Raw genomic sequence first — 14,222 nt, 5'->3', positions numbered from 1 at the left:
TGATTTTTCACCTGACAGTTAACATCTACAAATAAAGACAGCTTGACCATTTGATATGGAAATGTGTAAGAAATATATGAGCTATATTTAAAGATAAAGAGGCCAGGCGCAGTGGCATAAGTGCTATAATCCTAGTATTTTGGGAGACAGAGGCAGGTGGATTGATTGAATACAGGAGTTCGAGACCAGCCTGGGCAACATGGTGAAACCCCGTCTCCACAAAAAATACAAAAATTAACAAGGCATGGTGGTGCATGCGTGTAGTCCTAGCTATTTTGGGGTCTGAGGTGGGAGGATCACTTGAGCCTGCGAGGTCAAGGCTGCAGTGAGCTGCCATTGTGCCACTGTACTCCAGCCTGGGCAACAGAGTGAGACCCTGTCTATAAAATAAAATTAAAATTAAAATAAGGAGACCAAAAAGCAAACACACACACACACAAAACCCACAATTTAGAAATAAAAATAGCTCTTAATGTTCTTTGAAAGAGACCTTACTGAGAATATAGTTACTAGTTTGAATCTGGCCAAGTATGTAATTCCTCCTATTACTTTGTCTTTTCTATCATCTTTTTGTTTTCTCTTATCTCTTTGAGAGTGCTGTCTGCTTTGATTTAACCTTCTTTACTGGGATTATTGTGGATTCTTTTTTTCTTTATGGATACCTAGAAGTAATTGTCACCTTTGATAGCAGTGATACTCTCTTGGTGACTTTAGCAATCCACTTAATTTCATTGTGCCTCAGTTTCCACATCTGTAAAATGATAGGATTTTACCATATTATTTTCTCAGGGCTCTTTCAAACTTGTTTGAGCTCTTCATCTTACCTCACAGTACATCAAGGGCAGGCAGGCAGGTACAAAAAGGGTGTTTTAGAGCTTTATTTTTAGGATTTATTGTATTTCCTGTAATTTTAATGTGACTATGCTAGAGAATTGAAAATCAATTGAGTTCATTGTTAATTCTATGTATCCTCAAGGTTTGTATTTATATCTGAGGCTCTTTGTTGAGTTTACTGTTAACTCATTTACATTTTTCTATAACTTATATTTCTAGGCTTCATAGAGCCCAGTGTGCAATTAAACAGACTCAGGTAACTGTTCAGAAAATTGGAAAGGAAATTGAAGAAAAACTAAGACTCACATCTACAAGCAATGAGCTGGTAGGTTTTCGTGTATTTACCTGTTTATGCTTCTTGTTTTCTAAAGGAGAGTATAGTATTCTTCTAGGATTAATTTTGAAAAACCCCTTAGATAGTTGTTACTATCTTCTTAATGTTTCACCGAGAGTTCTATTGGCATTTAAATGTTGGAAATAAACTTTCCCATCTGCTAATATTGTAACACACAAAGTGCCTGCTTTATTCTGCTAGATGAAACTTTATATTACATAAAATTACTTAGAAGATAATTAAAAGGCAGTTTTATTAATGTGAACTCTAAACATGAACTATATAGTAAATGAAAAATAGCTGCCAGGAGGAGAAAAAATAAACTATAGGAGCTCATCTACTTTTTGTAGACAGTGATCCATTTTGGGAAATACTCTATTAAGGAGGCATTTCCAAAGAAATAGAAATCCTAACCCAAACGGACAGATTTAAGATTTAGTGTAATTTTGAATTGTTTTATACTCTTCCTAGTGGAGCAGAAAAAATGTCTATTTTTGTAATGAATATTGTGTTTTTGTAAGTATAATAGTGGATATGGCTAATAAATTGAGCATTTTTAAAGCCACTTTGGAATGAATAGCTTTTGAGGAACTTTGTGCTGTGGCTTAGACTTAAAATAAAATTTAGATCTTCAAATTAAGTTCTAGATAAAATTATTTGAGTATTTGTTTGTGTGAACTCATTATCACAGATAGGCAGCATCTTCCTGTTGTCATTAACAGCTTTCTCAGCTTAGCAGAGGGCCTTTCCATCACCAAACAAAAGCTTTTTGCTGCCCTGAAGATTTGCCCAAGATAATCATATAGTGGAAGTATAGAAAAGCAGCAATACATATAACCTCAAAGAAACTTTTCTCTCATGGAATTTGAAATTAATATATTAGTTCAAACTGCATACAACTGTTGATTTTGACCTATAAATGGCAGTTTCATATAGTTCAACCTGATATATAACAGCTAGTGCAATACCTGGCACGTAGCAAGCATACAAAATATGGTAGCTGCAGTAACTTTAGCAGTAATTCTTATTATTCATGTGACTTTCCTTGTCTATAGAAACATCTTTCATTTCAAAGGTACTATTAAACCACCTCTTGTTGTAACTTAGACCCAATAAAGGACTAAATTTCAAACCATAAGTATATTGAAGGAGAGGAAAAAAAATCACATTTTAATTCTTTCTGTCATGTATAAAAATGCTAGATTTTTAGAACCTTTGGAAAAAATTGCTAGGTTTTATTTTTATTTTCCTCTCCCAAGGCAGGACTGAGAAATTACTTGTTTCATTAAATGACAGCATGTATTTTATCTCAGTGTGGAAAAATGTGTTTTTAATCCTGTTTTTTAAAAAAACCTAAGTGGTGACACAGAGCAAAGTAATAGAATATGTGAGTTTAAAGAGGTCAAGTTCAGAGGTTCACTGTATGTTATTACGCAGCCTCATCAACAGAAGAAAATCATTGGATTTTTGAACTGAATGTGAACCTAGAAATCATCTTGTTCTCTAATAACCCCGTTTAAAACTACAGCCCCCTCAGTATATTCTGTCCCCTTTCCTGCTTTACTGTTCTCTATAATATTCATTATTGTTTGCCATGGTATATATTTTACATATTTTTCTATCTCTCTAAACTTTGTAAGGGGAGGGGTTTTTATTTATTTATTTATTTTTTAAAAACATTGGTGTATTTCTAGCATCTACAAAAGTGTTTGCCACATAGTAGGTGCTCAATAAGTATTTGTTGAATTTAAAAATGAATCTAGCTTAATGTCTTCTTATAATAGGACAGGAAAATGAAGCTTAAAGAAAGGAAACAACTTTCCCACAGTAATTTGACAATAGAGGCAGAGAATTCAGTTTACTTGTTTCCTTTCAGAGAATAATACCATCTGCATGTTAGTTAGTCACCTTAAGTTTTACCTGTAGCATATTAGAAAACTTTACTATTTGTCTTTTTTCTCATTTACTTTTCAAATTGGCCCATGGCCATTGTATTCCAGCCCATCCATTTCCAGCATTTAGAAATCATTTTCACTTTAACCTGAGTAACGATGCAGCAAGAAGGCATATTTGATGTTGAAGGAAATCAGATTACCTTCTGAGACTACATGTGATTAACTCTATTACAAGAAATTGGGTTCATACTTGGTGACTTTCAGAAATTTGCCATCTTCTCACGTAACATGAATGCCTAACACTTTTTGGCATTTAATTACATTTCTTGTGAAATTTCTGCTGTTTAATTTTTACTATGTTTTAGAATTTTTTTTTGTTTTGAGGTGAAATTTCACTGTGTTGCCTGGCCTGTTCTTGAACTCCTGGCCTTAAGTTGTCCTCTCACCAGAGCCTCCTGAGTAACTGGGATTATAGGCGTGTACCACCATGCACAGTTTGTGTTTTAGATTTTGTCAAATGCCTTTCCGATATCTGTTTCAATGAATGTATGCTTTTTCTCTTCTGTTATGGTAAAATACATAGGTTGATTTTTGAATGTTAACTCAACTTTGCATTCCTGGGGAAAGCCCTCTTGATCATGGTGAATTACCTTTTAATACTTATTACTGGATTTAATTTGTTAAAAAATTTTAAAGGAATTGTGCATATATATTTATAAAGAATATTGGTCTGTAGTTTGTTTTCTTTCTTTTTTTTTTTTTTTTTTTTTTTTGAGACACAGTCTTGTTCTGTTGCCAGGCTGGAGTGCAGTGGTGTGATCTTGGCTCACTGCAACCTCTGGCTCCCTGGTTCAAGCGATTCTCCGATTCTCCTGCCTCAGCCTCCCAAGTAGCTGGGATTATAGGCACGTGCCACCATGCCTAGATGATTTTTGTATTTTTTAGTAGAAACAGGGTTTCACCATATTGGTCAAGGTGGTCTCGATCTCCTGATTTCATGATCTGCCTGCCTTGGACTTCCAAAGTGCTGGGATTACAGACGTGAGCCACCGTGCCTAGCCTGTAGTTTGTTTTCTTGTAATCTCTTTATTCCATTTTGTTGTTTGGGTGATGTCCTCAACTCACTTTTGGAAAGCGTTTTCCCCATTTTTGTTTTCAGGAAGACTATGTATGGAATTGGGATTATTTCTTAAATGTTAGGTAGAATTTGCATTGATGCCATCTGGGCCCAGAGGTTTTTTGTGAGGTTTTTGAACTGGAAATTCAATTTCTTTAATGACTTACCTTTTGAGTGAACTTTGGTAGCTGTGTCTTTCAAGGATTTGTTTATTTTATTTAAGAGGTCAGTCGTTTTACATGTTAGCTATTCTAGCAGTTATGTAGTATTTTCTCTTTTTGTTCTAAATTGTATTTCCATGATGAGCATTTTTCAGATCCTATTGGATACGCATGCATCATTTCAGGGCCAGGTGTGGTGACTCATGCTTGCAATCCCAGGACTTTGGGAGGCTGAGGCGGGTGGATCTCTAGGTCAGGAGTTCTAGATCAGCCTGGCCAATAGGGTGAAACCTCATCTCTACTAAAATATAAAATGTTAGCCAGGTGTGGTGGCACATGCCTATAGTCCCAGCTACTTGGGCGGCTGAGGCAGGAGAATTGCTTAAATCTAGAAGGCAGAGGTTGCAGTGAGCTGAGATCGTGCCGCTATACTCCAGCCTGGGCAACAGAGTGAGACTCTGTCTCAAAAAAAAAAAAAAAAAAAAGAAAGAAAAAGAAAATAGTATCAGTTAAAATATTTTTGCCCGTTAGAAATAAACTCTTTATTTTAGATTTATAGGAAACTTGCCAAGATCATTCAGAGTTCCCACATACCTTTCATCTGGTTTTCCCTAATGTTAACATCTTATGTGACTATGGTACATTTGACATGGTACGTGGTTAAAAAAATATTGGCATTGATATGATACTATTAACTATGCAGTTTATTCACATTTCACCAGTGTTTCCATTAATGTCTTTTTAAAAATGAGTACACTTTTAATTTTAGAACAGTTTTAGATTGATAGAATCATCACAAAGTTAGTATGGGGACTTACCCTGTATGCACCACACCCAGTTTCTCCTATTATTATCTTATTTTAACGTGGTACATTTTTTATTATTGATGAACCTATACTGATAAATCATCATTAACCAAAGTTCATGCTTTATTCAGTTTTTTTTTTCAGCTTTTACCTAATGTTCTTTTTCTAGTCCATAATCCTATCCATGAAAACATACCGCATATAGTAATAGATATCATGCCTCCTTAGATTCTTCATGATTGTGAAAATCTTTCAGACTTTTCCTATTTTTGATGACCCTTACGGTGCTGAGGACTTTGACAGGGCAGGTATTTTATAGAATATTCCTTGATTAGGATTTGTCTGATGTTTTTCTCTTTATTAGACTGGGTCCTGATTCCTATTTTTGTTGCGGTATTTAGTTCAGGATACCACACTCGATTTTGTCGTCATGTTTTCCTAGTCTTCTCCAATCTATGTGTTTCTCTGTTTTCCTTTTTAAAATCACTGTGACTAATCACTGTTGATATGAACCTCAGTCATTTGGTTAGGATAGTATCTCCCAGGTTTCTCCAATACCGAGTTTCCTTTCTGTACTCTGCTTTTTGAAAGCAAGTTACTGAAGTTACCAAGTCAGCCTATAATCCAGAGGAAGGGAATTAAATTCCACCTCCTGGATGGGGAAATATCTACATATGTTATTTAAAATTATTTGTGAGGAAGATGTGTCTCTTCTCCCACCATTTATTTGTTTCTTTAATCAATTACTAGTGTGGACTCATGCATGTTTATTTTATACTTTGGGTTATAATCCAGTGCTATGTTATTTATTTTCTTGCTCAGCTTTTGGATTTGGCCATTGAGATCTTTCCAGTTGGCTCTTATGTCCTTTGATATACCCCTATCTCTTTTTTTTGTTTGTTTGTTTGTTTTTAAAAATACTTCCTTACTCCTTGGCACTATGTGATCCAATCTCATCTTATGTTTTTCCCATCCCAGCCCTAGAATTAGCCATTTCTCCAGGAGCCCTGTTCCTTTTGTTTAATAATGATATTTAGAAACAAGATCTGGGCCTGTTGCCACTAGGTTGCTTCGAAGACCTCTCAATGGACAGAGCTATATATGCACACGTCTCTGTCTCTCTGTATATTAAATTGAGATAATATTAATCATTTACACTCTGATGCCACAAAATGCATTCTAGTCATCCTCTTGATGTTGTTTATTTGTATTATCTTTTTCTGATAGTGAGAAACCTGGCTCCCATTATCTGTAATTTATTTTGCTTATTTATTCAGTCCTAGAAACATGTAAAGTAGTTTCAGATTTGTTCTCTGTCTCACTCCCTCTGTCTTCTTTAAGGAGATTAAGTCTTGTTCTGTCACCCAGACTGAAGTGTAGTGGCACGATCAATAGCTCACTGCAGTCTCAAACTCCTACGCTCAAGTTATCCTCCTGCCTCAGCCTTCTGAGTAGCTACCGGGCTCAGATAATTTTTTTATTTTTTTGTTGAGAGAGTCTTGCTACGTTGCCCAGGCTGATCTTGAACTCCTGGCATCAAGCAGTCCTCTCGCTTCAGCCTCCTGAAGTTTTTTCTCATTTTTAATTCAGATTTTTGTCTTCTTATTTTGGGCTTGTAAGTATACATGTGTGTTTCTATATACAAATCCTTTTTCTGTTGTGTGTGTTAGGAATATTTTCTTTTTGGTCTGTGTCTTGCCTTTTTGTATTCTTAACAGTATTTTCTAAAGAGCAAAAGTTCTGAAGTTTGATGAAGTCCAATGTATTTAATTTTAATTTAATTTTTTATGTTTAGGGATTTTTGTTTTCTTCATAATAAATATTTGAGATATTTGCCTAACCCAAGGTCAGAGGAATTTCCTCCTATGTTTTGTTGTAGTAGTTTAATAGTTTTGGGCTTTACGTCTATATCTATAAGGTACTTCTATTATAGTTCATTGTTTTGTATCAGATAAGTAAGGGTAATTTTTTCCCCCTGCATGGATATCCAGTTGATTTAGCATCATTTGTTGAGTAGTCTTTTCATTCTCCATTTAATTGCCTTGAGATGTTTGTTCAAAATCAGTTGATCCTGTATATGTTCATCTATTTCTGGATTCTTTGTTCTGTTCCATTGATCTGTGTCTGTATTTAACCAATACCAAACTCACTTATTATTGTAGATCTGTCATCTTAAAACTTGATAGGGTAAGTTTTCCAACTTTGTTATTTTTAAAAACTTCTGTGGTTTTTCTAGATTCTTCATATTTCCAAGTGAACTTGAGAATCAGTTTGTCAATTTCCACAAAAAAAAAAAAAAAAAAAAAAGAGAGAGAGAGACCTGCTGGAATTTTGATAAGAAGCAGTGGATAAAATTGTGGAGAATTTCTATCCTAATAATATCGGGTCCTTCAATCCGTGAACATGGTGTTTATCTCTTTTACTTAGATTTCTCTCTAATTCTCTTTATTATGTCATAACTTTCACTGTAGAGATTTTGGACATCTTTTGTTAGAGTTATTCCTAAGTGTTTTATGGGAGGTTTTTGGTTTTTGGTTTTTTTTTTTTTTTTTTTTGGCAGAGGACGCACTATTGCAAGTGGAATTGTTTTTGAATTTTTATTTCTCATTTTTTTGCTGCTAGTTTGTAAGAATACAATTAATTTTATTTTATTAATCTTCTATCTTGTAATCTTGTTATATTAACTTATTCATTATACTAGTTATTTATAGTTTTTTTGGAATTTTCTATGTAAACAATTATAACTGCAAACTTGAACAGTTTTATGCCCTTTATTTGATTTTCATCCAGTACAATGTTGGGGAAAAAAAATAGTAAGAACAGGAATCCTCATCTTGTTCCTGGTTTTAGGAGAAACAATTCATCGTTTCTCCGTTAAATGGAATAATAGGAATGCCCTTCATTAATTTTAGGAAGTTCCCTCTTATTCCTAGTTTCTGAGAGTTTTTATCATGAATAGATGTTGAATTTTGTCAAGTGGTTTTTCTATATCCACTGAAATGATCATATGATTTTTTTCTTTATTCTCTTAATATGATGAACTTTTTGGTTTATTTTCAAATATTTAACTAACATTGCAATTCTGGAATAAACCTAAATTGATTTTGATATATAATTTTGGTATTTTGTTGGATTTGTTCTTATAAATTTTTTCCCTTTGTATCTTCTTGGATTTGCTTTGGTAATAATTTAAGGAATTTTGCACCTATATTTATTAGGGATATTGTGATACAACGTTTTGAATTGCTTTATCAGATTTTGGTAGCCTGGCAAAATTAGTTGGGCAGTGTTCTTTTTTTCTTACTCCATCTTGCCCAGAAGCAGAAATCTGGACCTTTTAAATATTCTAGTTCTCTGCTTATAATTCACATCCTTTTATTCACTATAAGAGTATTTCAATTTTTGTCAACATATTTATAAGAGTGCCTTTAAAGTTTTTGGTAATTCTAACATCTGGATCATCTTGGAGTTGGCATATGTTGGTTTTCTCTTCCCTAGAGAGTGAGTCACATTTTCCTGACTCCTCATATATTGGGTAATATTGCATAGTATCCTGGACATTGTGAATGTAATTTGGTGGAATCTCTGGATTTTGTTACTTTGTTCCAAAAAATGTTGATATTTTTATTTTAGCAGGTAGTTAACTTGGTTCGGATCAAACTGTCATGCCTGCAATCAACACTGGCTCAGATTTCAGTGTAGTTTTTGCCCATGGGCACAAGCTTCTTTCTGTTTGTTTCAAGCATGTGTATCGTAGGATTCAGGCTGAGACTTGGGTTGAATTTAAACAGAATTTGGGGTGCCCATTTTCTGCCTTCCTCCGTTCTGGCGCACTTGATCGCCTGGCTCTTGATTTCCCTGGTTCCTTTGGTCAGGAAGAAAGTTGACTTTTGGAGTTTGCAGCCACCCTCAGGGAAAAGCCACCCTGAAATGGGGAAATTCACTTTGTTGGTTGCTTATGGCAACTTCTGACTCACCTCCAAAATAGGCCTGCCATTATCATTCTCAGGAAACCTCAAGTAGCAGATTTTTGTATTTTATCCATAGTCTATATCTGTTATCCATAGTCTGTATCCTCTATGAGAGGACCAGTTTGTTGCATACTCATTCTTTTACACCAGAAGCAGAGCTCCTGTATATTTTATTATTATATATTTTTTGCTGTATCTTCCTGGCTAAACCCAGGTTCTCAGTTACTGCTAAGTCTATGAAATTAATGGATTGGAAATATTTTCTAAGGAAAGGTTTTCCTTTTCTTAGTGATTGACTAGGTGTAGGTGCAATAGAAACAACCTATAAAATGACATTGAGAAGCAAATGTGTTAACTTTTGGGACAGCTGCCACAGCTTTAAAAGCTTTTTTCTGTGTTAATTATTTTCCATTTTGGGGGGAAAGTTACTATAGATGAACATAAAATATACCCTTAATCACCAGTTCTCAAGTTTTTGGTCTCAAGACCCCTTTATACTCTTAAAAATCTCAAAGAATTCAGTAATTCAGTTATATATACATGCATATTTATTTATTTATTTATTAGTTTGTTTGTTTGTTTGTTTGTTTTGTCTTTGAGATGGAGTCCTCGCCCTGTCACCCAGGCTGGAGTGCAGTGGCACAATCTCTGCCCACTGCAACCGCTGCCTCCTGGGTTCAAGCGATTCTCCTGCCTCAGCCTCCTGAGTAGCTGAGATTATAGGCATGTGCCACCATGCCCAGCTAATTTTTTGTATCTTTAGTAGAGACGGGGTTTCACCATGTTGACCAGGATGGTCTTGAACTCCTGAGCTTGTGATCTGCCCGCCTCAGCCTCCCAAAGTGCTGGTATCATAGGCGTGAGCCACTGCACTCAGCCTGAGTAACATATTTTTATGAAAAATAAGCATATTTTTCTGAACAAAAGGTTTCATTAGCATTGCATTGCTAAAATATTTTGTAAATTTAACTTCTCTTAAGCTAATGTCTGGCCTAACAAAAGACTATGAATTTTCACATCTGCTTCAGTGAATCTGTTGCAATATCATGAGTCTCATCATATACTTATGAGAAAATGAGAGTGGAAAGAGGAATGTAGCTTAGTGTTATGCAAATATATTTTATCTTGCGAGACTCTGTAAAAATGTCAGGAACCCTCACGATTCCCAAGAACATGCTTTAGGAACTTTTGCCCTAAGGCATTTTAGCTCCAACATGATCATTGTGAAGACACTTGTTCCATTACTTGGTCGAACATCTGAAATCCAAAATCTAAAACACACCAATAAACATTTTCCCTGAGCTTCATGTTGGGGCTCAAAGTTGTCATTTTGGACTTCAAATATTTGGATTTGGAATACTCAATTTACATATGTTTTTTATACGTTAGTCATCTTTCTGAAATGAATGTTTAACATTTCCCATGTTTTTGGTGTTTTTTTTGCCAAATACTCATAAATAGGAATGTGTTTATCTGTGATTTTCAGTTTACATATAGTGTTGTATAAAAACACTAACATCTAATTAAAAGTAATCTATTGGAGATATATATTTGACATTACACTGGGAGTAAACAGGTAAATATAACACTGAATCCCATTAGAAGATTGTGGAACATTAAGATCTTTGAGCATTCATCTTTGATGCATTAGAAAGGAAACAGAACTAGATCCTACATGGGTAGGGTTTGTTTACTCATTTGAAATTGGAGCCGACCGGGCATGGTGGCTCACGCCTGTAATCCCAGCACTTTGGGAGGCTGAGGTTGTTGGATCATGAGGTCAAGAGATCAAGACCATCCTGGCCAACATGGTGAAACCCTGTCTCTACTAAAAATACAAAAATTAGCCAGGCGTGGTGGCACGCGCCCATAATCCCAGCTACTTGGACACTGAAGTAAGAAAATTGCTTGAACCCAGGAGGTGGAGATTGCAGTGAACTGAGATTGTGCCACTGCACTCCAGCCTGGCGACAGAGTGAGACTCTGTCTCAAAAAACAAAAACAAAGACAAAAAAAAACAAAAAAAAATTGGAGCCAACAATTCTGGTTTTGAATGACTTGATATATTTCTGTAAATGAGCCAGTTTCTGCACATGGACCATAACACAAACACTACACACATGCCTTCTCATGTTAATGTAGTATTTAGATTAACTTGTAAGTTTAGTTCTTTAAATCTAGAAAATATATTTCTGTTTTCTAGATTTCTGCTCAAAGACCATAACACAAATGCTATAAACACACCTTCCCATACTAATGTAGTATTTAGATTAAGTTGTAACCTTAGTTCTTTAAATCCAGAAAACATATCTTAGTATATACCCTGGAATAGAGCAGGTTAACCTCCTAGCCAGTGATATCCCTATGTTCTCTGAAGATTAGCTTTTCTTTTAGCCTATTTTCTTTCTTTGCCCAGGTAGAATTCAATTTATATGTTTTGTGGAAAAATTCACATTATGGAAGTTGAACACCTTGCTCTTTGTGGGAAAAGATTGCTTCCTAAAGATTTTACCTATCTTTTTCCTCAGTGATGTAAGAATACCTTAGGCTTCTTGATTATACTATTGCATTGCTAAAGGAAACTTAGATTGTTTCTTCATTCCTTTTTCTTTCATAATAAACAACCTCATTGATTTTTTTTCAATTATTTTTATGGCAAAATACATATAAGATTTATGATTTCATTTCATTTTTAAATGGACAGCCCAGTGGCGTTAAATACCTTCATAATGTCCTGCAACCATCATCACCATCCATCTCCAGAAGTCTTTTAAACCGAAACCCTGTACCCATTAAACACAGTTCTTGCTTCCTTCTACTCCCAGGCTCTGGCAACTACCATTCTACTTTTTATCTCTGTGACTTTGACCGTACTCTAAGTAACTCATTTAGTGGAATCATGCAGTATACACTTTTTTATGGCTGGCTGTTTCACTTAGCATAATGTCCTCAAGTTTCATCCATGGTGTAGCATATTGCAGAAATTTCCTTCCTGATTAAAGCTGAATAATCTTTCATTGTATGTATATACCAGATTTTGCTTATCCATTCATTTATTGATAGACTCTTGGATTGCTTCTGCATCTTAGAACCTTATGGACTTTTGGTTTCTGTTTTTACAGTGGGTTGGCAGGGCAAAATGGCTTTTATCTCCAGTAGACCTACATTCATAGAAAGTAGAGACCATTTCTCATTCATCTAGAAGCATGTAGTAGGGCCTTTATTAAAGCTTGCTTTGTTGAGGAAAATTGTTTAGGAACATTCTTTGCAAAGGCATATTTCATAGACCTTTCAAGCCAAATATGGTAGTGATTGGAAATAAGTTTTTCTGCTGTTTTCTTGGCTTGAATGTCTTTAACAGATGATCATACCATCTGTTTAGAATCAGTATTTCAGGGATGAGTAAGAAAGCATCTTGGGTGAGAAATGATTGCTGTAAGTACTTTTAACACATTGCCAAAAATCATTTTCCATGCCCGTTGCTTCAACAAGGCCATACCATGATGTATCTCACTGAGTTCCCAGACTTCCTCATTATCTGTGAATCAAATCAAGATACTTACTTTTTCCTTTTAAAGTTTTCTATCGGCTTATCTTTGCTTCTGGTAACCTATTTATTTAACGGTTGAGTTTTGTAGTTACAATTTTAATTGTTTACTTTATACCTTAGGAAGGAGATAAAAATTTACTAGCTATAACCAAATTGCTGTTTGCTTAATATTTATGCCATGAGTAGTATTGACACTGTTTGATAAAGACCAGGAGAGAAGGGCATACATATTCATAGTGCAGTAATTGTGTGTGTATGCACATGTATTGAGGCATGTACATACTCATTTTGGGTACAGAATTTCAGATTTGTATCTGAAAATAAGTTCAGGCAGGCTTTTTGGAGAAAAAAGAGGCTGATTAAAGTTTAAGCAGTGGTTTGATGTAATATTTATATGGAAACGTAAGTTAAACAACAAATTTAATTGTGTCTTTGGCTGGTAGAATGGGTCAGGGATTTTGTTTAATTAAACGTGTATTCAATAAAATTGATATTTAATATGACTTTTAAAAAATACACTTTCTTTTTCAAGGTAGTTTTAGATTTACAGAAAAAGTAGGCAGAAAGTACAGAGTTCCTCTATGCCCCACCCGGTCCCCAATTTCTTCTGTTATAACATCTTGTACTAGTGTGGCACATTTGTTATATTGACTAATTAATATGAATGCATTATTATTGACTAAAGTCCTTAGTTTACATTAGGGTTTGCTCTTTATGTTATACCGTTCTATGAGTTTTAACAAATGTATTATGTTTCTACCATTACAGTATCAAACAGAATAGGTTCAGTGCCCTAAAAATATCCAGTGCTCCATATGTTCATCCTTTTCTCCCTCCGCTGGAAACTGATCTTTTCACTGTCTCTATAATTTTACCTTTTCCAGAATTTCATACAGTAGGAACCATAAAGCTACATTAAAAAGTATGTAGCCTTTTCAGACTGGCGTCTTTCATTTAGCAAGATGCATTTTAAATTTCTCTTATGATGGGTTGATTATTTCTTTTTATCACTGAATAATACTCCATTGTATATGTACCACAGTTTATCTGTTGACCTACTGAAGTATATCTTGGTTGCTTCCAAGTTTTGGCAATCATGAATAAAGTTGTTGTAGACATTTGTATGTAGGTTTTTGTGTAAACATAAGTTTTCAATATCCAGGTTAATATATAAGAGTGTGATTGCTAGATTGTATAGTAAGCCTATTTTAGCTTTGTAAGAAACTGCCAGTCTATCTGCCAAAGAGTCTGTACCATTTTGCATTCCCACCTTCAGTAAATGACAGTTCATGTTGTTCCATATCTTTGCCAGTAATTGGTGGCATCAGAGTTTTGGATTTTATTATAATGGGTACATAGTCATATCACATTGTGGTTTTAACTTGCATTGATGAGATGCTTGTTCAGTTCTTTGTTGCATTTTTTTGTATTTTTGGTAGAGAGGGGGTTTTGCTATGTTGACCAGGCTGGTCTCGAACCCCTGACCTCAGGTAATCTGCCTGCCTTGGCCTCCCAGTGTTATGGGATTACAGGCGTGAGTCACTGTGCCCTGCC

At 34.9% G+C, this 14,222-nt stretch overlaps 1 protein-coding gene across 3 annotated transcripts in view; it reads left to right on the top strand.

The window, feature by feature from the left end:
* Window positions 1-14,222, top strand: part of UVRAG (UV radiation resistance associated) — a 302,584-nt gene that overhangs the window by 138,735 nt on the left and 149,627 nt on the right. For all 3 annotated transcript variants that reach the window (XM_074400911.1, XM_010334331.3, XM_003923486.4), the window contains exon 7: window positions 1,054-1,159. In XM_074400911.1, the coding sequence (XP_074257012.1) occupies window positions 1,054-1,159 (106 nt within the window). The remainder of the gene's footprint in view (window positions 1-1,053; window positions 1,160-14,222) is intronic.

The sequence above is a fragment of the Saimiri boliviensis genome, chromosome 6 (assembly GCF_048565385.1).
Source record: "Saimiri boliviensis isolate mSaiBol1 chromosome 6, mSaiBol1.pri, whole genome shotgun sequence".
Lineage (NCBI taxonomy): Eukaryota > Metazoa > Chordata > Mammalia > Primates > Cebidae > Saimiri > Saimiri boliviensis.
This window is presented reverse-complemented; position numbering and strand designations above follow the sequence as displayed.